Source organism: Hippoglossus hippoglossus, chromosome 6, assembly GCF_009819705.1.
Source record: "Hippoglossus hippoglossus isolate fHipHip1 chromosome 6, fHipHip1.pri, whole genome shotgun sequence".
Taxonomy (NCBI): Eukaryota; Metazoa; Chordata; class Actinopteri; order Pleuronectiformes; family Pleuronectidae; genus Hippoglossus; species Hippoglossus hippoglossus.
Window position 1 is genome coordinate 14,261,716 of NC_047156.1, and position 20,772 is coordinate 14,282,487.

At 44.0% G+C, this 20,772-nt stretch overlaps 1 protein-coding gene across 1 annotated transcript; it reads right to left on the reverse strand.

Annotated features, from left to right (window-relative positions):
- Positions 1–1,254: 1,254 nt before the first annotated feature.
- On the reverse strand, positions 1,255–19,964 carry klf13 (Kruppel-like factor 13). The gene is made up of 2 exons (XM_034587795.1): positions 19,019–19,964; positions 1,255–8,016 (listed from the first exon to the last, which is right to left on the reverse strand). The coding sequence occupies exons 1-2, from the start codon at positions 19,545–19,547 to the stop codon at positions 7,697–7,699; spliced, it is 849 nt and encodes a 282-aa protein (XP_034443686.1). The 5' UTR covers positions 19,548–19,964; the 3' UTR covers positions 1,255–7,696.
- Between the last annotated feature and the right edge of the window lie 808 nt (positions 19,965–20,772).

Below are 20,772 nucleotides of genomic sequence, written 5' to 3' on the forward strand. Positions count from 1 at the left end.
GCTTGTGTGTCTGTGCAGTGTGGTGTGCTAGTGGCTCCAACCTGCCAGGAGACAGGAGGTGTACAGATTGAGCAGGGAGAACACCACGCAGGCCTCCTCATCACGAATTTTAATGCTGTCGTTCTCTCTCTTCCTTCCTGTCTCACTTCACATCGCATGATTCATTGTGAGCAGGATAGGCCATGCCTGTGGTCTCTGCTGGTGGTGGTGGTGGAGGCTGGGGGGGGGGGGGGGGGGGGGGGCGGGCGCACACTATAAGCACATGTCGGCTGGTGAACATGCAGATGAAAAAGTGCAGTTTTCACAGGGCGGAGGCTGCAAGTTTGTGGTGAATCATTTATTCTTCTGCTCGCAAAGGCAGTGAGTACTTACAGGAAACTTCACACGGTTTATCAGTCGATTTGACCTGAAAACACAATAAGGAAGGAAGGAGTACCCAGCGCTGCACTGCCCCACCCATCATTGATACCCCAGCAGTTGCTGTAAATATTTGCATGAGGGAACAAGGTGTACTTCCTCTTTCAGGGAATAATACTGAAGTGAAAGGCAGGCTTGTGAGAAGAGGCTCTCTAACTGAGACATTTTTATCATTTTGATATAGTTCTCTGGTGTAACTGTGAGAGCACACTGCAAGATTTTCAATCCTGAAGTTAAAGAAAGATATTTAACTTTATAAAACATCTTCCTCTAATCATAAAGTTGAATTCACAAGCAATAAAACACCGATGCTCAGCTCAGTGCAGTCAGGGATATTGCTTGTAGTCATTTACTTGACCGACGGCAGTGAAGATTATGGGAATGCACACACCCACCTCCCCCCAGGATCTTTTTGAGCAGTCCACCATTAGGCAGGCCAATAGGATGTTATCTGAATTCTGAATATGTTCGGATGAACTCTAGGAAGAGGTACAGAATCCCTCTGTGCAAACACAACCGGTACACACACTCTGTCAGTTAAACGCATCAATGTGAATATGGAGGATATATAGTTAGTAGTGTCCGAAAGCATTTTTGTCTTTTTCAAAAGAGCTCACTCTATAGTGCTCAATATAGAAACCCCTATATAGTAAACTAGGGGTTAGTGGTGATTTTGGTCACAGCCATGATATCAACACTCTCAGTTCTCTTAAAAGATGGTGAACAAACCTTTTGGCCAATGACTCTCATCTTCTTCTACTACTAGCCTTTGTTTTAGCATTTATCATTGTCCTGTAGCTGTCACATAAACCAAAAGGGAAAAGAGAACAAATCAAATTTTTGAGCTGCTTATTTTATGAATTTATTTCCAAATGTAAACTTCACTATTTCATGCATACAAGTTATGACAACATACATTATTCAACAATCTGTTATTTTTCATATTTGCATAGGACATGGTCACAATATATTGTCTAACATGTAAAAAATAATGCCATAAAAAGGTACAGCAGAGCAGCTAAGACCAGCACATTAGAAGTGTGTAGAATCCAAGGAACTGTACAACTGTAATACTTGAATGCATGATTTTGGTTTGCTGAGAGAAAAAAACAAAAACAAAAAAAATGACACCTGAAGGTTAGAGTGAGGTCATAAGTGGATGTACTGGCCATAGCTGAGTCGAGAGTTATTTACAGATTAGATTTTATCGGTGCTGAGAGGGAGAGCAGCACCATGGAGTCACTACAACAGGCAACTGATGGTGATGGGCAGAGGAGGAACACACAGAGGTATCAAGAGAGCAACATTACACTAAGGAGGTACGTTGAAGACAAACAGGTTTGGAACCAACAGGCCCTTTGTAATCAAATTACAAAGGGAGGTCATTGACAGCACTGTGTGCTGCAGAACTTAGAACAAGACAAATCCTTTAAGGGCATAAAATATCCAACGCTCGAGTAAAAGACTTTTTGTCAGCCTGTTTTTCAAGAGCAAATTCTGCACAGTGTCAGCTGTGGCAGTCGAGCGAGAGCACTCGGTCAGTGAAGGGTACTGACGGATGTGCTCTGCTGATCTGCCACGCTGCACGTTCCTACTCACTCAGTCTCTAGTTAATAGTCTTTTAGTCGTTGAGTATTCGTTTGCTCTTATTTAAATGAGTTTTGTTCATTCAAGTTCAAAAAAGTTGAGGTGCAGAAAAAGGTCCATATGAAGCACAACATCCATTGATCAACACTTACAGCATGTAAAGTTGAACCCAGGGGTCCATGTTGGGCTGGGTTCAAAGTTACTGCAACATTCATCTTTCCCTTCAAAGCCTTTGGTAACAGTTTTTAACTGTGGAGCCGCCAACGAGCTGCGAGAACCCAAAGGCTCCTTCGCACCGGTCAAGAACCACTCTTTTCTTTCATGGCTGCCGATTAAACATTATTCCCACCTTAAAAAGCCTCAGGCCTTTGCCATGAGGGAAGACATGCTCTGTCTTTACATGCTCTGTCTGAACTTTTTAAAAATATTGCATGTTGTGTTCATTTGAATTGGCTTAAGCCTGCACAAGGAGCCCGCAGAGAGGAAAGGAGAGATTAAACCCGGGAAATGTTGACAATGAGAAACGTACCTTGTGCACAACTCACAATGGGTAAAACCTCACAGTCAAGACGAACTTCTATTCAAAACCTACCAAGATGCATCAGGTCAATGTAAGCAGCACATTATAGCAAATGCAAAGTTTTCAATCCTTTGGAATGGTTGGGCGTTCATTATCATTAAGATTGTTTATGTCAAAAAATACCTGTAATAAGCCATTATACATTGCTTGAGTATTGTACAGCAGAAAAAAAAGAAAACAAATTAAATAACAAGAACCAAATAAAAACAAATCTACACAGTCAAAAAAAAATGTTTACATTAAGCAGAAAAAGAAATATTTAACTTAGAACAATTGCATATCAAATATGCAGAGTTGCTTCATTAAATCCTGTACATAACGTAAAAAAAACCAAGTCACACTTTATAAAACTGTACACCTTTGTTAAATGTCTGATAGTAGCTAGTTGCTTGTTTTTTATCCTTAACATTTGTATGATCTTTATGAAGTTACCATTATGGTTTTGGCACACAATTGCATCAATCATGCTTTTGTATTGTGATCAGTCAACAAGATTTCAGCTGAGATGGTCTCATCAGTGAATATATTCATGTCATTAATATCAACTTCTTAAATAATATTAAATGTTAGTTCTTTACATACTCATCAACAATCAATTCTCTTTTAATGTATTTTATTTTTACATTTAGAAGAAAACGCCGTTAACATTTTTGTAGAAACCTCACATTTCCACTTTGTCAACGTTTAAAGTTGTTTTTGACAGATGTTGAAATCTGTAATCTTACTGGGATTACAATTACAATCATAAAGATGGATTAAAACAAATGCTGAAATTGAGTTTCATACCAATACAGTTGACATCATCCCAATCACAGTAAATATTCAGACCGAGACAAAGTTGTGGAGCTCAGTAGGGAAGGGATGGTTTAAATATTTCTGTTAAAAAAAATAATTAAAAAACCATAGTTATACTTTTTCCCAGAAAGATTACTTTTTGAATCTACAAGGATGTGCAGGACCCTGACAACATGGGATGATTATATAAAATGTAGCCCAGTGTTTTTTGTTGTTGTTTGTTTTTTGTTTACAAAAGAAGTCTCTCTTTCCTTTCTTATTCAAGTAGGGACAAATAAAACCACCAGTTAATTGTGCTACTCATCAAGCAAATATAAGCTACATGATGGATGCTTTGAAAAGATATGAAGGTACGACAATAGTAGAATATTTCGAGAGGTATGATTTTTGAAAAACATACAAGCTTAAAACTTCTTACATGAGACAAAAAAATAATAATAATAATAAAAAATCGTGACTACATTGCTAACTCACAATGCTGTGGTCTCTCTATTCTTATGGAAAACTTTAAAAAAGAATCTAAGTAATCAAGGAAAAAGTCACTACATTGGGAAATCAACGTACATAGAGGTCAGGAAGTTTCCGTTTCTCATCGTGACCCCAATCACTCCCCCCAACGACCCTTTCAGTTTCCAACGTGGAGGAACTTTGGATAACAGGCTCACTGGAACAACCTGCATCCTGACATCAACAGAGTAGTAAGTGTATCTGGTTAAAGGGGTGAACCCCAGTTAAACAGGGTTTAAGTTGTGTTTCTGTATTCAAGAAAAATATGCTGCCGTTACAGCCCGACAAAACAGTCAACCTTAATGCTGTGACAAAGTTAAAGGAATTGCTGAAATGACCTGAAGACAATGGAAAATCATCAAAAAAAAAACCATCAAAAAAAAGAACATACTACTCTATATACCTTTCTCCAGAGAGGTTATGAATTATTTGACAACATATGCGAGTACAGTAAAAACGGACATGTACAAAACTGTGTTCAATGGCCTTTTGTGTTGTGTTATTCAAGTAGATTTGGTACAGTGAGAATAAAAGCAATGAGACACCCTGCCTGTGGAGGCCTGTATGTCACTGGTGCAGTATGGATGGATGGATGGATAGGTGGATGGATGGATGGATGTCTACACTGTCGCAGTCAGTTTATTTTCTCATGGTATGAGCTTCCGGTTGCATACTGTACAGCACGTCCACCGGCGCTAATGGTCAAAGGTCTTTAAAGGAGCATTTCATCATCGTTGCCCGGTGCTTAAAGAGGCATATAGCAGGACTGTTGAATGTTATGCAGACATATTAGGCAGGAGCTGGGCCCGTAAAGAGGCTTTCCTGTGATTCCAGTGTGGTCGGACACTGACCAGCAGTGAGCACTGAGAACCCAGGAACACTGCGGAAGGCCGGCAGAGACATTTCTGTGCAGCCACGGATGTTACGACAAAATCTACAAACTGTCCCTGTCTGCTCTGCGGATGTCGACCCTGAGGTAAATGTGCAGAGTATGGATTAAGAAGTGATTCATGAAACCTGCTTAAGGGCTGAGCCACTCAGACGTTTTTTTGTTTGTTATTTTTTTCGCAAAGAGAAAGTTACACTACAAATCAAGTCAAAAATTGGCTATAATAAAACAAAAGCCATGGATAGATACCACAAAAAGCTGCTCAACAGCAATTAGAAGAAATTGTTTGTGAAAATCCGAGGTCATTTTTGTTTTTTTTCAGAAATGGTGAAAAGTAAAAACCCTCTCAGTGCTTCCCTCACTGGAAGCGACTGATTAGTGGCATTCAAAGTGTCATCTTGCAGCCTGGAACCTTATTTAACATCTCACAGAGTTTTCTTGTTCTAACATGTGGTGTTGTTGAGTAAACTACTGCATTCGGTCAAAATAAGGGATGGTTTTTCCTTCTGGCGGATGTGACAGAGCTGATTCTTTACGACTTTAAAGAGGAGATGGCCACTATGGCGAGTGAGGGACAAGGCCTGCCATTCATTAGCTTACACCTGCCACGCCGCCTCAAAAAAGACCCTCCACGCTTTCAGGGCGAAGTTGTTAACATGCACACAGCGGACCGCAGGGGTGAGGGTTGAGATGGTAAGATGAAGCGAATGCACGGGATTCACGATGACTGCAGTCCGGACCACACTACATGCATGAAACTATTTGCGACCATAGTGCTGAAGCATTAAGAGAAAATGTAGGCATAACACAGACTGGCGGGTCTGCAGCCGTTTTGATAGTGGTGCCTGTTTGCATGGAAGGTTTACTGTGCCTTTTGCCCGACTTATTGAGGCATGTCCGTCTAGAAAACACAAGTGAGCTTTCTCACGGGGACATCTGAGCTTCACAGGCAGGACAACGTGAGACTGGCGAACGCTGCACTTTGCTGATATGTTCATTTTGGTTCAGATGTTTTTACAACAGTTTAAAAGCCCCCTTGTTGCTAAAGAGAGAAGTTTGAAAGCAGCTGTTTGACGGCTCCGGTTTTACTGGTGGGAATTTGGCGCATCGTTTTCTTGGCATAGTGAAATCTGACTCCTCAGGAGGACCAGAGGATTTCTACCTGTGCTTAGGATGGAGCTGGGTACATCCTACCCACACTGCCGGCATTGTTTAGGTAGCACCGTTGTTCATATTCTTCTCTTTCTACTCTTATCTTACAGGTCGGATCAACCCACTAATTACAGCCATTTTTCCACTCACATCTCCTACAGTTGGAGGAGGAAGGGTGTCGCGGGAGGAGGAGGAGGAGGAGGAGATGGGGTTGTCTGCAACTGGGTGTCTCCTCCTCAGTGCTGCTCAGCTCATGATAAACCTCTCCTCCTTTATCAGGACCTGCCCTCTCTTCGCTGCCTACTGCAGATAGCTGCTTTGTTCCGTCTGCGCTCCACTGTGTTGCAGCCCAGCCCGGCTCGGCCCAACACCCCGGCCTACAGTTGACCTACTACTTAGGCGCACTTATGCAATTTGGCAGGCTTGCAGCCTCTCCGCTCCCTGACAGGACAGGTAGAGCCAGATGAGTGAAGGAGGGACTCCCTGAAAAATGGCATGATCGCACTCCTCCTGCGGGTTGTGAATAGCTTCTTGTGGGATGCAGCTGTTTCCTTCAGGGAGGCCGCAAAAAAGTCAGAGGCAGGAGGAGGGAAGTGAGCAGGCTGTCTGGTTCTACCTGTGATACTGCCAACCACCAGCCCCAAGCCCCGATGAAGGGCGGCTCACAAGACCGAGTAGAAAGCTTTCTTTCACTCTTGTCTTTGGTACTTTTTCCTATGTGCTTGAGAGAGGGATAAATATTGTTTCAACCACAGTCCCTCTGTGTCCATTTTGTGTGAAATACTGGCTGATGACACAGCACTTTTGCTTGAAAAAAACGTATGAACAGCTGCTTTGAAACTTAACTGTGTCTATTTAAAGGTTTCTTCAACTGAGTGCATGTATAAAAACTGTTCACTATAATCCCAGTCGTCCCACTGTGCAGATTTACACAGTACACGCTGCACGCTAAAAACATGTTTAACCCAGTGTTACGGCAACTGACTGTGGACAGATGTGTTTACTGAGGTGAGGGTATGGAGATATTGATTTCTTAATACACGGCATTTACATCACATATGAATCCCCAGAACACACGTGAGTCCAGAGCATGAGCTTTGTGTATGATTGACCGTATGACCATAGGGCTAGTTTCCTTGGATGTGAAAACCGACAAAAGAAAAAAACAAAAATAAAACCATAGAGTGCAAGTTGTGTTGAGTGTAAGGCTGCTATATATGTACTGTATGATTCTCTTTACTGTGTTCATTCTTTCAAGCTAACAAGGCCATCCCTGAGCAGGGCGTTAAATCCAACCCCTGTTGAATTTCAGAGTAAAGTGATGAGTATATTGTGCAGTCAATGTGAGTACTGTTCAGTACTGTGGTATTCCAGAAAAAGTAACTGTCTTCGATCCTGAGGTGTGTGTAAACCCCTTCTCCTCACCGGTTTAAAAAACAAAGAAAATCAAACATGATAAGACTTGTCAGGGCGTCTGTGTTTTTGTTTAGCTGACTGCGAACGTATATTGGACAACTAGCCATCATTAGAAGCTAAAAAAATACAGACATATGGTACAGAATGTAAATATTGCCATCTGGGAAAGGCATTACCTTCTTTTAGGATCACACAAGTAATTGCACTACAATAAGCAGTTATGTACAGTATGGTACACCACAGCAAGCGCAGGAATAGCAAAGGGGGGGTTGCAGACAACTGTGCAACACAAGTGTTATGATGAAAACACAGGCCTCGCAGGTTAGAGGCGGAAAGTGCGACTGGTTTTCAGTTTAAGGCGAGTTGGCTGGGCTGAGGGTGGGGCTGAGGGTGGGGCTGGAGGCATCTGAGCGGCTGTAGTCGCTGAGGGAGCTGGGACGCATGCTGCTGCTGCCGCCGCTACCGCCATGAGGCCTCTTCAGCATGCCGGGTTGGAAATCTGAGTGGCGCCGGGCGTGCTTCATCAGGTGGTCGCTGCGCATGAAGCGCTTGTCACAGAGTGGGCATCCAAACTTTTTCTCCCCCGTGTGGGTGCGGTAATGACGGGCCAGCTCGTCGGAGCGAGCAAACTTCTTACTGCAGTCTGGCCAGGTACACGGGAAAGGTCGTTCTCCTGAAAAACCAGAGAAGGAAGAGAGACGTTGTATAAATTACTGAAGCAACACAAGACTACAGCAGCATGACTTTAACCACCAGTGCTTTTTAATGTTTTTACCTCCATAATTATAATTTTACAAATAAATAATCAGCCGGTAAGATCTACTAGATTAAAAGTAATTTGTAAAAAGAAACAGTACTACAGATCATATATACTTAATATTAGGGCCATTTTCTAAGGCACACCACACTCAAATAAAACCATCTCTGAACATGTTTTTCAGGCCAAGATGAATTATTTTTTTCCCGTTAGTATTATTGGACAAATGGTGAGCAGTAATGTAAAGTATTGACATTTGTGTTACAAGGTCAAAATGTGCTAAATCCACTCTGCATGCTCCAGATTTAGTACAAAGGGAATTCCTTATATGCACTAAGCCTTTTCAGAAGTCCTGAAAGTGTCAGTGTAACATGGAAAAATACAAACTCATGTCTATTCATACGTCTGCACTGTGATAACAACTCTGCTACCACAGTTAGTGACTCATTGTGAAGTGTTTACAGGTTGACAAGTCATGAACACTGACATGCACAGCAAACACACGACAGGTCCGGCTCAACAAGACTGTGCTGTTTTCTCTACAGAGTCAACTGTGAGTCATCCGGGAATAATGATCCCAAGGCTACTGTTGTCACTAATAGGTCAGTAAGGGGAGGGATGTCAAAAACCACAAAAGACCTCTTCCGGATATTTTTTTTAAAGTGAGACAAAAAGTCTGTGGTGACTCGGGGGACTTTGGGGGTAAATCACTTAGAAATTGCACTGGAGGAGCAGACACAGTTTAATTATCTAAGCTCCAGATGCTAATCACGCTCACAATGGTTGCCCTGCCCATTTTCCAACATGCAACTATCTGTGACTCGGCACATGGGAAATTACACCCTTCCCCCCTCCATCAGGCAATAAAAGTGGGCTTTGACACAAATATACTCAAAGCCAGATGGCACTATATATCTTGTGGTTTCCTTCCATTCTGATTTGGAAACAGAGAGCGTGGCGCCTCAATGCAGTGCCGTGCGTTCCCCCGCCATTATGTGTAATACTGTGTTCCGTTTAGTTCCATTTCACTGAGTTTCTGCCTGACAATAATCCAGCATGCTAATTTTACTTTGCAGTGCTACACAGCAAAGAGCAGGACATATTCTTTAAATGTCATGGTTCTTTCTGGAGAATAAGAATAAGCAATCATCATGTGTAAGTATATGCCAAGGATTTGAGTTTTGAAAAGGAATAGATTACGGGATGCGTTAATGTTTATGGGTGGCATGACAAATAAGCACATAAGAGCAGGTCTTCCAAATGCTTTCTTTGTTCTGTGGTTTCCCCGAGGGCCACAATGGAAACAGTGCTGTTCAGCATCAAACACTCATATGCTACCTGATGCCAGTGAGTCTCAAAAACAAGAACTCGGTTCACTATAGTCTCAATCCCTCCCCCCATACTGCACGGTTACAAAGCATGCAGGCAGACAGAGCAGGTCTAGACAACCCGGTCTGTGTTCCTGCCTCTGACGCCTCACCTCAGCTCCAGACAAACACCGTCGGCCCTGCCCACTACGGATCCTGAGGGCTCAGCCTATGTAAACTCTGTAACTGACATATAGACATTTGCATATATGCACATTGCATACCACCTTGTTTCTTGCAAAATCTTGTTCTCACTCTCACGCAAGAGTTAACACAAAAAGAACAGCACTCATACCTCCGCCAAGGCCCAGCATTCAAAATGCACCAAATAGAACACACTCATTGGTATCAGAACCCTAAACATGCCTTTTTCCTTTTTACATGAATTATTCCCCGGGAAATCAGTAAAAATGTCAACAAATAAAAACATTCCTAGATCTGCCCCTTTATCTAAATCTGCACCATAGTTTAATGGGCTCTTCCCTGGTGCATAATTTCCACACCTTCCACAACATTTTGTGCTAATCCGTCCCATCCGTGCTCAAGATACAAACCAACCAACAAAAACTGACAGGGGTGAAAACATGACCTCCTAATCCGTTGGCGTTACCAATTCTCAAAGACTCAGGATTATCTGATTTCAGACCTTAGAATCAAGAGGAGCAGCCCATGCTGCCACATGGCCCCGCAAAATGAGTTATTGGCTGAAAAAGAAGAGCTGAGCTACGTAGGCAGCTTAAGGCTCAATAACCAGTGTAAAGGATCCAACAACATTAATATTTAACCAGACACCAGAGAGCCTGGCTGAAATATCCAGTCTAACTGCTCTGATACAGTAATGCAGTCATAGTGGAAGCATCAGGTATCCAACAGCTACTCACAGAGACGCATCGAATTATGTGGAGCGACGTGACTTCTTAGAAAATACAGAATGAACCGATACGATGACCATTTTCATCTGATGCTAAACTGCTTTTGGCATTTGGGTCGACAATATGAATATGCATTCAAATCCTGCTGCTCTAATGTCCGCCCTGGAAGATTCTCTTGCATGAAGAAAACAAACATGCAGTGCCCCAATTGGTTGTTGCACTTGTTTCATAACCATAAGGATCCATAAAGTTTGGGAGGTTTAGGGAACAAAGACTTCGATCCTGAGTGGAAATGAAGATAGCGGCTATAACCCTGTTGTTGTAGGAGGATGTCACTCTACAAGATATTTCAATTAACTGCAGCTATCACTCAGCATCTCCGTTTAAAGGACTAATGCTGCTAGCTACTCCCCTTACACTGCTGTTCTTCCCAACTAGTCCCAGCGTTGTCACAGCAGGGCACTGTGGCCGCCATGACGCCAGGCCCCACCGAGGCCAGGCACCCATTTCTGGCAGAGTGCCATTTCCAGGGTGGGGTTTGTCTTTCTCAGAATGTGTCGGTTGCAGAGGGCAAGGAAAGGGGGGTAGTACGGGGCGTAATGAGGGAAGCTTTTCCCTAACGAACAAAGTGACCCAGTTACCCGTAAAGTGAGTTACATCATGCATGCAAACTGTACCACTGCAAGGCATTAGTGTCCCCCCTCCAAGGCGATGTGATTATGTCACAGGTACTCTTGTTATATAACTGTTCTCTCGGAGGCCACTGGGTCAGTAAATAAACAACTCATCTCTTGCTCGTCTCCCTTCACCCTCCTCTCATTCATATCTTAGAAGTTCGGCTCCTCGGTTTCTGCAGAAACGGCCGAGAGAAACGGAATCTGTCTCCCCGGTGTAAGAGATGCGGCCTGTGAAGGCGAGATCAAATCTCTTTTTGACGTGAGCAGCGGCAGCGGCACAGGAACTCAACTCAGTCACCTGCTCCAACAGCGGCTACCAGCATCTCAAACCAGAGGAGATAACATTCCTGGTGTGTCCTAAGGCATGGGCCAAACTCCCACAGCTAAAACCTGCACGTGTGCGTGCCATGAGAGAACTTGAGTAAATAGCTCCTAAAGGGTGAGAGAGGGGAACAAACTCCAGCTCCTGTGGATACATGTGAGATCACCTTGAAGTTAACTTTGTTCTGGCTGTGAGAAACAGAGCAGGAAATATCTTTTACAGAGCTCATGACAACAACAAGCTGCACACACACACACACACACACACACACACACACACACACACGCATGCACACACGCATGCACACGACCTGCACAGACTTTTACAAGCCTAGACAAAGGGAAAGTAAGACTGGAGTCAGACAGTAGATCACAGCTCATTAGATTTGGAGCTACCTCACCTCACTGCTGGCTTAGCTGCACATCCAGCTTGGCAACATGAAATGAGAGGGACACCACTAACTCCAGTGGTAGGGCTCCGCAGAATCCTGTAATTTGGATGCATGTTTACAACATGCTATGACCTGTAACCAACCAGGAGCCAGCCACTCTGCCAGGAGACAAGCATTCATGTGATTTTGGGTAATACTAAAATGACTGGCGAGTCCCTCATCAGCATAAACCACTGAAGCAGACGAGGTAACCCAACCATGCCCGGCCTCTCCCTCCACACTCACCATCACATGCCAAGATGTTATAAACACAAACATGTGTGTGCAGAACAATAAACATACATTAAGGTTTTTGCAGCGACCCATTTCTTTGTTCATGCAGCAGAACATACACAGGCCTTGCTTCACAAAAATAACAACAAAGGATTACAACGTGCTGCGGTCTGTAGAGAAGAAAAAAACTTGATTTGAAACACATCTGAGATCAGAACAACTGTTTACGTGGCTGTTTGTCTATGAAAAATTAACTCCGTGGGAGTGGAGTCAAATTTCCAAGAAAATCAGCCACTGCAAACTGTTTGGCTCTTTTCAGAGTTTGTTGCAAAAGATAAAGAATTAGACCTCCCTGCAGGAACAGAGTACCCTTGGGTGGGTCAGGTGCTCGTGATGAGGTCCGGCTCCAAAGTGGGAGAAAGCTCTGACAACAGCGAGCATTTGATCTGTTATCATCTTTTGTCTTTATTGAGGGGGACATTGCTGGCTGTTGAATAGCCCGGCTCCCCTCGTGGGCCTATAGCTGTCAGGTTGTGAACAATAGCGGCAGCCTCGCACCCAGCAGGAGAGGCACTCCTGTAATGCATTTCAATCAGACAGGCTGTGCGTACTAACCGTAACTCACTCCCCTTGGTCTGCGCTGCACAGGGCTTATTGACATTCACCGGGAGACATGCAGCGGGGGTCGAGTGTGACTGTCTGTGATTCCTGCACATACATTACTTCATCCCCTCAACTCTTTAAGAGAACTGCCGGGATAACTTGCATTGACTAGCTCATCACAATTGCTTCAATTAGTTAGAGTGGGCACTCTCTTTCAGCCTTGAGTGAATAGTAAAACAACCTGCAGCCTTGATGTGTTGCAGGCAGTCGCCTCATTTTTTAAGCCCTGGTGAACTTAGGACATGCAGGCAGCTGCAGCTACTGTATTAATGGATGTCTGCAGTTGGTCTACATAAGCAGGTGGGAGCAGGGATGCCCCATAACCCACTCTCACGGGACAATGCCAGCTCATTCCATTGATGGAGCCTGACATTATATCTCCTATGAGATAGACATCCTCACTGCCCGGTGCCAGACAAAGAGCCATAGCCTTGCTAGATCCTGGGAGGCCTCATCACACACGCGATAAGAGCAGATACAGGCTGGGGATAGTGCCAGCTGTCCCACTGTTATACCTGATACTCTGACGGTGAGTGGGAGAGAAATATTTTCACGAGGGAGATGATTATGCCGTCCTTCCCCCAAGACTGAACAAAATACTCCTCGTTCTGTGCCGAGGGCCTCACCCCAGTGTATCGTGGTCTGCCACAGTCTGATTTATCACGCAAAGAAAGGGGACACACCTTACATGCTGTAGGGAACACAAACGGCTCAGCTAGAGAAAAAACACTCCCTCTGACATCAGCTCCACAGCAAATTTCAGCCATTGCCCCCTTATTCGAGCTGTGCTGAACAGAACACAGTGGACCCGGTCCGAGTCCAACTTTCAGATGGGACCCTTTGAGCGCCGACCTGACAGGGGTGTTCTCTGGTGCAGAGGTCACAGCCCGTCAATGTTAATCAGATTAGCTGCAGATGCATGCAGCTGAATATATGACCTACATCAATGGAGGGTATTGACAGTGACTATCCTAGTATCTAACCCCACCCCACCCCACCCCCACCCCGCCACACTGTACATTCTCCGTCTCTATACTGCAGATCCCTCCCTTGCATGCGAGATGCGGCTGGCAATTTTTTAATAGCAGAGGTGAAAAATGCACAGTGTTCCACAGGTCTGTATCCCTCTCTTCCTGCCGCTGGTAATCAACACCACACCACGAGCCTTGGCCGGGTCTTGGCCTGGGAACACAACACGCTTCAGCACCTATTTTGCTGTGCAGGCTGGAGAAGCGTGGGAGGGGCTGGTGGGGGAACAGACAGAGTAGCTTTTATAGTAGTACTCCAGAGCTAACTAAAGAATACATGAGCCCCGTGGGCCATTGAAAGCAGCGAAGCCAGGGAACTGCCTGACAGGGGCCTTTCAGTATTATGAGTGTCCACCATGCATGCTTAATCATGGCTAAATCAGGTTTATATCCTGACATTAGCGAGGAACTGTCCTACAGTCATCTTTACATGTCCATATGTAAGATAGCATAGGGACAGTGCGTTCACCAGAACACGTCACGCCTTGGTGGGGTCTTTCATGGACCAGAGGATTAGCACAGACAAGATGGTGGTTCCACTGGTTGTATTTGCATCCCAAGGATCAAGTAGATTTAACTAATACCTTGTTTCCACTGGACATACTGTGGGCCGCCGCCTACCACATTTCATCCAGTCTTATCTTACAGCGAGACAAAACACTCAAATGTATTCTTCTTTAAATGTATAACAGCCATGCTGCAGACTCAGTGGCACAGTGGGGCTTTGAGCTGAACTGACACCGGCTAACATGCTCACATTTGCTAACATGCTCGTGATGAGCATGTGCCATGTTAAGCGTATAGTGCTTTAGCATGCTAACATTCGCTAATTACACTAAACCCAGTGTGCAGCTAAACTTAATAGGAATGTGATTAAATCTGCAGGTATTTGGTCATAAATGAGACGCTGCACATAAAACTGCAAATGTCAACCTGCTGGTGGAACAAGAGGCAAATGATAAAATTGCAAATGATCATCAAAAGGTAATTAGGATTCATGATCGAATACCAAACCTAACTGCAATGCATTTCATAGTTGTTAAGATATTTCAGTCTGGACCTAAGTGGTGCACGACACACCGCTAGCTGGCCCTAAAACAGACATTTAACTTGTAGCCTCACCCGAATGGAGGTCAATGGAAAGTGTTGGGAATCTCCTGACTAAGGAGTCATCGCTTTTTGTTTCACTTCAGTAGAAATATTACTCAACTAGGAGGGATGGTGGAAATCCTGCCATGTGGCAGGTAGAGTGACTAACCTCTTGTGCCCCAGTGTTTTTGTTTTTGCATATTAGTGCACCAAGGTCAGGCTCGGGAAAGAGCAGGAAAACCCCATCTCCACCCTGCTACCTCATCACTGCCACCAGCCACACAGGAACACTGCACTCTGTGTAGCCGTGCAGCCAAATATAAAACCACTGGCGGAGATGCAGTTTATATAAAATCAGAGACTCCTGCTTCTCTTTTTCCGTACCCAATTTGGGATAATTTTACGTTTTAAAATAGTGTCATTAACCACAGTTATTTGACCGAAAATAGAAAGCATGCATGAACAACTGGAGCTACATGATGGTGAAACTGTACTGCCAGGTGGTGCCACTTAGTTTTTAGGACAGACAGTAAAAGGCTATACAGCAATCTCTCGGTATTAGAGGTACCCCCAGCATAACACAAAAGATGTCTAGACAAAACGTCAAACGAACTGTAAAATGTCATTAGGCTCTTTGTCTTTGAGAAATATTGACCCTGTTCCTCCCAGTGATTCAAATAGTTTTCGAATAGGTTTTGTACACTGACAAGATGGCCTTTTGTGAGGCCCAGCTGTGGGGGGCACAGAGGAGCCGGGCTGTTCTTTCTGAAGAAGACATGACTTGTAATGAGCTTGTCAGGGGCCATCTCTCCTTTGGACGTGGCCGTCTGCATGACATGACTAAAGCAGGGTAATGAGCCTTCACAGAAAACACTGTGTACCCCATGACCGCAAGACACCTCTTGGGAAAGTGGGACCTCATTGTTAAGGGTCTGTTCCACAGTTGAAGAGAGAGAAAAAGATTGAATAAAAAGAAACCAACTAGCGCGAGAAACTCCCTGTGAAAGAATCAGAGGCAGTTGTTGCCTTTCTGGCCTTCCTTTGCTCCATTTGACTGTAAAGCAGAGTTTATCTGTGAATCAGCATTACACAACTGCAATTTCCATACTTCAGGATAAGTGTATGTGCTGGAGGGAAAAAAGGTCCCACCTCCCACACCGGGAGATCAGACAAAAGCTGTCTGGTAACCATAGACCCCTAAACTGCTGTGGATTCCTCGACATCAAACAAGATGCAACATAATGAGTGATTTAAATTCAGCCTGAACACCCATGTCTGCTACATCCTACTGGCCATCTTACTCTGGGCTGAAGGACACAAAGTGTGGTTGAAACCTAAAATTAGACATTTAACCGGGAACCTTTTAACACCTTTAAAGAGATAAATTTACCAGTTTCTCGAGAAAATCCACTGTGGAATGTTTTTTAGGGTTGTAAATTATCCAAAATACAATACAAGACAAGAGTTTTCCAAAAGTTACATTTAAAAACTTTGAGCTCCGTAAACAAACCTTTATTCATGTCCATTACACTGGATTGGCATCAGAAACACTGAAACCCTGAAAACTATATTTAACTATATATAAACCCTGAATCTATATTTATAGCAGTGGTTATCTGTCATTTAGATTTACCCTCGACAAAGCTTCAGTAGTTTGAAAGAAACTATGACATACATTGCAATATACAATATACTGATAGTAATTGACCAAAGTATATAACTAGCAAGTGTTAGTTTAGTTTAGATTTTGGTTTCTTGACAATAAAAGTAACGAGTAGACAGCCAATATTGTTCAACAAAATCATCATAACATGAACTAAAATATGATTTTTGCATGGATTAAAATGAAAAGGATAAAGTTCATTCTGTGTTTGAAATGAGATCAATTATTTGATGTGCTGTACAAAATGTGTGCATCAGAAATAAAATGCAGCTCAGGTTTTAGCTCCAAGGATTTGAAAAGGTGGGATGATGAGGCTTTGGGCGTTAGAGAAGTCAAGTAAGGACACCTTGTTCCCAGCTCTTTGTTTAGTGTCTATAACAGTGCTTACCCCCCTCAATTAGATAGTGGTGTTTGGCTGGGGATGGGATCCATTCTCTCTTGACTCTGTTAGTAGGGGCTGAAGGGAAGTGCACCGCCAGAGTCTGGCTCTGTGAAAGCACTGCAAGGTTGGCTGAGACAGCCTGGCTGAACTCAGATGACCCACATTCTGAGGCTATCCAATCAAATAAGCAGCAAGAGTCATTATTATGGGAATTTATGGGGCACAAACCAATCGTGAAGCCAGACGCCGGGCATATCGACACAGAGAGGCAGGCGAAAGGAAACACTTAGCAGGCAAAGAGACAAGAGATTGGGCAAATTCAGGGCAATAAAACTGCACTTAAAACACATGGCTGGGGCTAAAGGGAAGCACACTGCACTGGAGGCTGGCACACTGAGAGAGGCGCTGCTGCACGTCTGGCTCAGATGAACTGAGATGACTCACATTTTGTGACTATCCAATCAAATAAGAAGAAACCGGACGCAAGCCAATCACAAAAAGCCAGACACAGGAGTGTGTCCTGAAAGAAAGGAAAGGCTTAATAAGCAAAGAAACAGGGGCAGGAATGATGGACAGTTATAGAACTGCACTAACACAAACTATTATTAGTATCATGTACTCCCACTTTATGTATAGACATAAGTCAAATCAGGGCTTCATTTTCTTAGACTCTTAAACTGATAATACACCAGAGCTGGCAGCACCAGGCTGCAGCTGATGGATAAAAACACAAAAATACACAACAGCACGACAGGATTGACCACACATATCAGAGAAAAGACACCTCCTAACAGGCCTGAGGTAGCGTGTGCTGGCAGTTATATAGTTTCAATTTATTTCCAAGGCATATGGCATCCATATGAACTTCTTCTAAAGGATAATACATCTGGAGATATAAACAGATGCAAACCAGTCACAAAGCCAGGAAAGGGGAGTGCACCCTCACAGTTAGACAGGCATAAAGAAAAAAAGGTCTTGATAAGTAAACAGACAATAATCTACCTTTGTATATAGAGTCACAGACAAGAGGAAGAAAGGGGTCATAGTCGAGCAGGTGTTTTTTTTCCCCTATTACATAAAATCTCATAAAGACTCAAATGTATGTCAAGTTCAAATAAGGTTTTCATGTGATCAATGTGTGTGTGTGTGTGTGTGTGTGTGTGGGAAGAAGCAGAGGAGGGAAGGGAGTGAGAGCTGCAGTCATGTAACAGGGAGGCAGAGGCTCCTCAGTCGAGGCTCAGCTAGCTGAGTCTGTTGCTGGCCAGATCAGCTGGCAGTCTGTCTGCTTGGGGGTGTGGCACATCACAACAAAGGGCTCTGGGCAGGCAGAGGACTGCGCGGCGCTTATCAAACCCCCCAATTTGAGCCGATCTACATCTCTTTTCCCTCCAATCTCTCTCTCTCTGTGTAGCTCCCTGTCCTGCGGAATGCAAAGCGCATATGTGGAGGTGTGGTCCTCCAGGAAGGTCAAAGCTAACCGAGCCTTTACTTCCGATCTGGAGCGCATTTCGCAGCCTCTCTCCCCATCTCTCTCTTTTCTCTCTGCAGTGTGACGCACTGGATTGATCTTGAAAACTTTTTTTTTTTGCATCCGCATATTCGTGCACACTTGTTTATTTATTCTGGGATGTGCATAATGCGTGTTGTTGAATGTTATTTATTTTGTCAGGATGTCATTAAACTAACCAAAGTTTACTTTGTGCACGAATATACGTCAATATATAAGAGATCGTGAAAGAAAAATGGGATGTTTGTGCATTTTTGCTTTGTATTTTCGGTTTATACGCACCGTCCAATGAGGGCGGTGTGGGGGGGAGTAAAGCCGTGACAAGGCTCGGAGACTTGAGTGGGAGTGGCACTGTTTTCGACTCCCTCCCTCCCCGAAATCAAAATGACATTACCCAAAGTTCACACAACTTAAAGGCAAATGATTAAACTATGAGCCAAATCTGCCCCAATCCGTCTGTCTATTTCCATCCCAGGGTGGATCCGTGCGTATTTACGCATGTGACACACACCCACCTTCCTCTGCACACATATCTCTCTGGGTGTATACCAGAAACCAGTTTCTTTATTCAAATCTGTATTTTCGTAGTTTTAATCATCTCATCCGCTCCCGTGTATATTGAAGGGGGAACCACAACAAGTATGATGTTCACAGCAAGAAACATTCGCATCCGGTGAGACTGACCTGTGTGCGTCCTTAGATGAGCTTTGAGGTGGGAGGATTTGCCATAAACTTTTTCACAACCTGAATAGTGGCATTTGTGCTTTTTCTGGGGGGACTCCTGCTCTGCTCGACCTCTCGATCTCTTGCCTCTTTGTTTGAGCGAAGGATCGGAGATGGTGGTAGGTGTGGCAGAGTTTCCATCATCCTCACCACCACCACCACCATCATCATCATCATCATCATCCTCATCTAGCAGCTTCGGCATGCTCTCATCCTTTATTTTTGCCTGCTCGGCAACATTGCCGGGAGTCTGCTGCTGGTTAAAATCCGCGAGGATCCGCGCCACCACGAACAGAGAGGAGTTGTCTCTCACCAGGGGCTCCTTCATCTCCTCCCCGCTCCTGGAGGAGGAGGACGGGCTCTCTGGTTTCATCTCCCTATTCCCTTTAGGAGCGTGAACGATTGCACGGCTGGACATGGAAACAAGGCACTCTGCAGCAAAGTGATCCATCGTGTCTTTGAAACAGCCCCCTCTGCTTCTGAATGACATTCAAGATAACAATAACAACAACAGTGATATAAAAAAGAAAATGATGGCGCGTTGGGGAAAGTACTTGCTCCGTGTTTCCCTTTGTGTGGTGGAGAAGAGGAGGTGGTTCTCGTCAGAGGAGAAGTGACTTTAGGATCTCACCCCGGCTTTCCAGTATCATCAACATCCTGTGAGAGAGACGCCTCGGACAAAAATGCAGACAAACCCCCTCAGATGGAGAAAAACAAGAAGAGAGGCAGAGTCTTTGTTTAGTGCAACGACGCTGGAAACAGGAACTCTACAAACTTGGATGTGTTAACTCCCATCGCGGCTTCAAACACTCCGGCATAGTGAGTGTGTGTGTGTGTGTGTGTCTCCTGAGCGCCTGCTCCTGCTGGTTGTATCCGCGCTGGGGGCGTGTCGACCGGCAGAGCTTCGGCAGCATCGTCAGAGTGGCCGCTCATTCATTGGGCACCGCGTGTCCTCAGATGCACCGAGCAGGACGAGTTTGCTTGAAAGTTTCCCCACAGGTTGCTCACGGGCGAGACGGTTACATGCACTGCAGAGACATTTCAGGAACAAAATGTGCAATACAATGACAGTATTTTGTTTTGCTGTCTCCTGGCACTGGGCGGGATGGATCGTTCTGCAGCATCCTAGTCCGCATGCATGCATGCACGCTGACACGTGTTGTAACATTTGCAAATACATGCAGATGATGCAGTGGTCATTTTAATGTCATTCTACTGATTTATCCATGGGAAAATAGTGTCATTCGAAATGCAAAATTATGTCTTCAAACTATTATTAATTTTTTTTTTTAAACACAGAAGCAGCAAATCCTAACATTGGAAAAAAAAATAATATAAACTATATGACACTCAGTATAGCACATACATCCACTAATGTAACCACATTTAAATTCACTAGAACCGGTTTGTTTTTTTGGGACCTGCACTAGGTTGCACATGCTCATCAATATAATGAAAAATCGGTGAAGATGTCGGAAAAGCGCCAAATTTGGTCACGTTAATGCTGGGGTCCTTTCCAAAATCATGGCTCCAAATTGTCTTATCTCACCAAAAGTCCAAAAGAAAAACGTTGCAATGGTATGAAACTACTGAAAGCATCAAATACATATATTGGAACAAAAAGAAACCAGACCACAACAAGAATGACACTCAGTAGAGCACATACTTCCACCAAGGCGAGGTGCCGATGCTAATACCAATTTAAGAAAGCAAAA

Coding starts and splice junctions, on each gene's coding strand:
- klf13 (XM_034587795.1), bottom strand. CDS start 19,547: ATGTCATTCAGAAGCAGAGGGGGCTGTTTCAAAGACACGATGGATCAC. Junction 8,017..19,018: donor TCATCTAAGGACGCACACAG/GTCAGTCTCACC, acceptor CTGGTTTTTCAG/GAGAACGACCTTTCCCGTGT.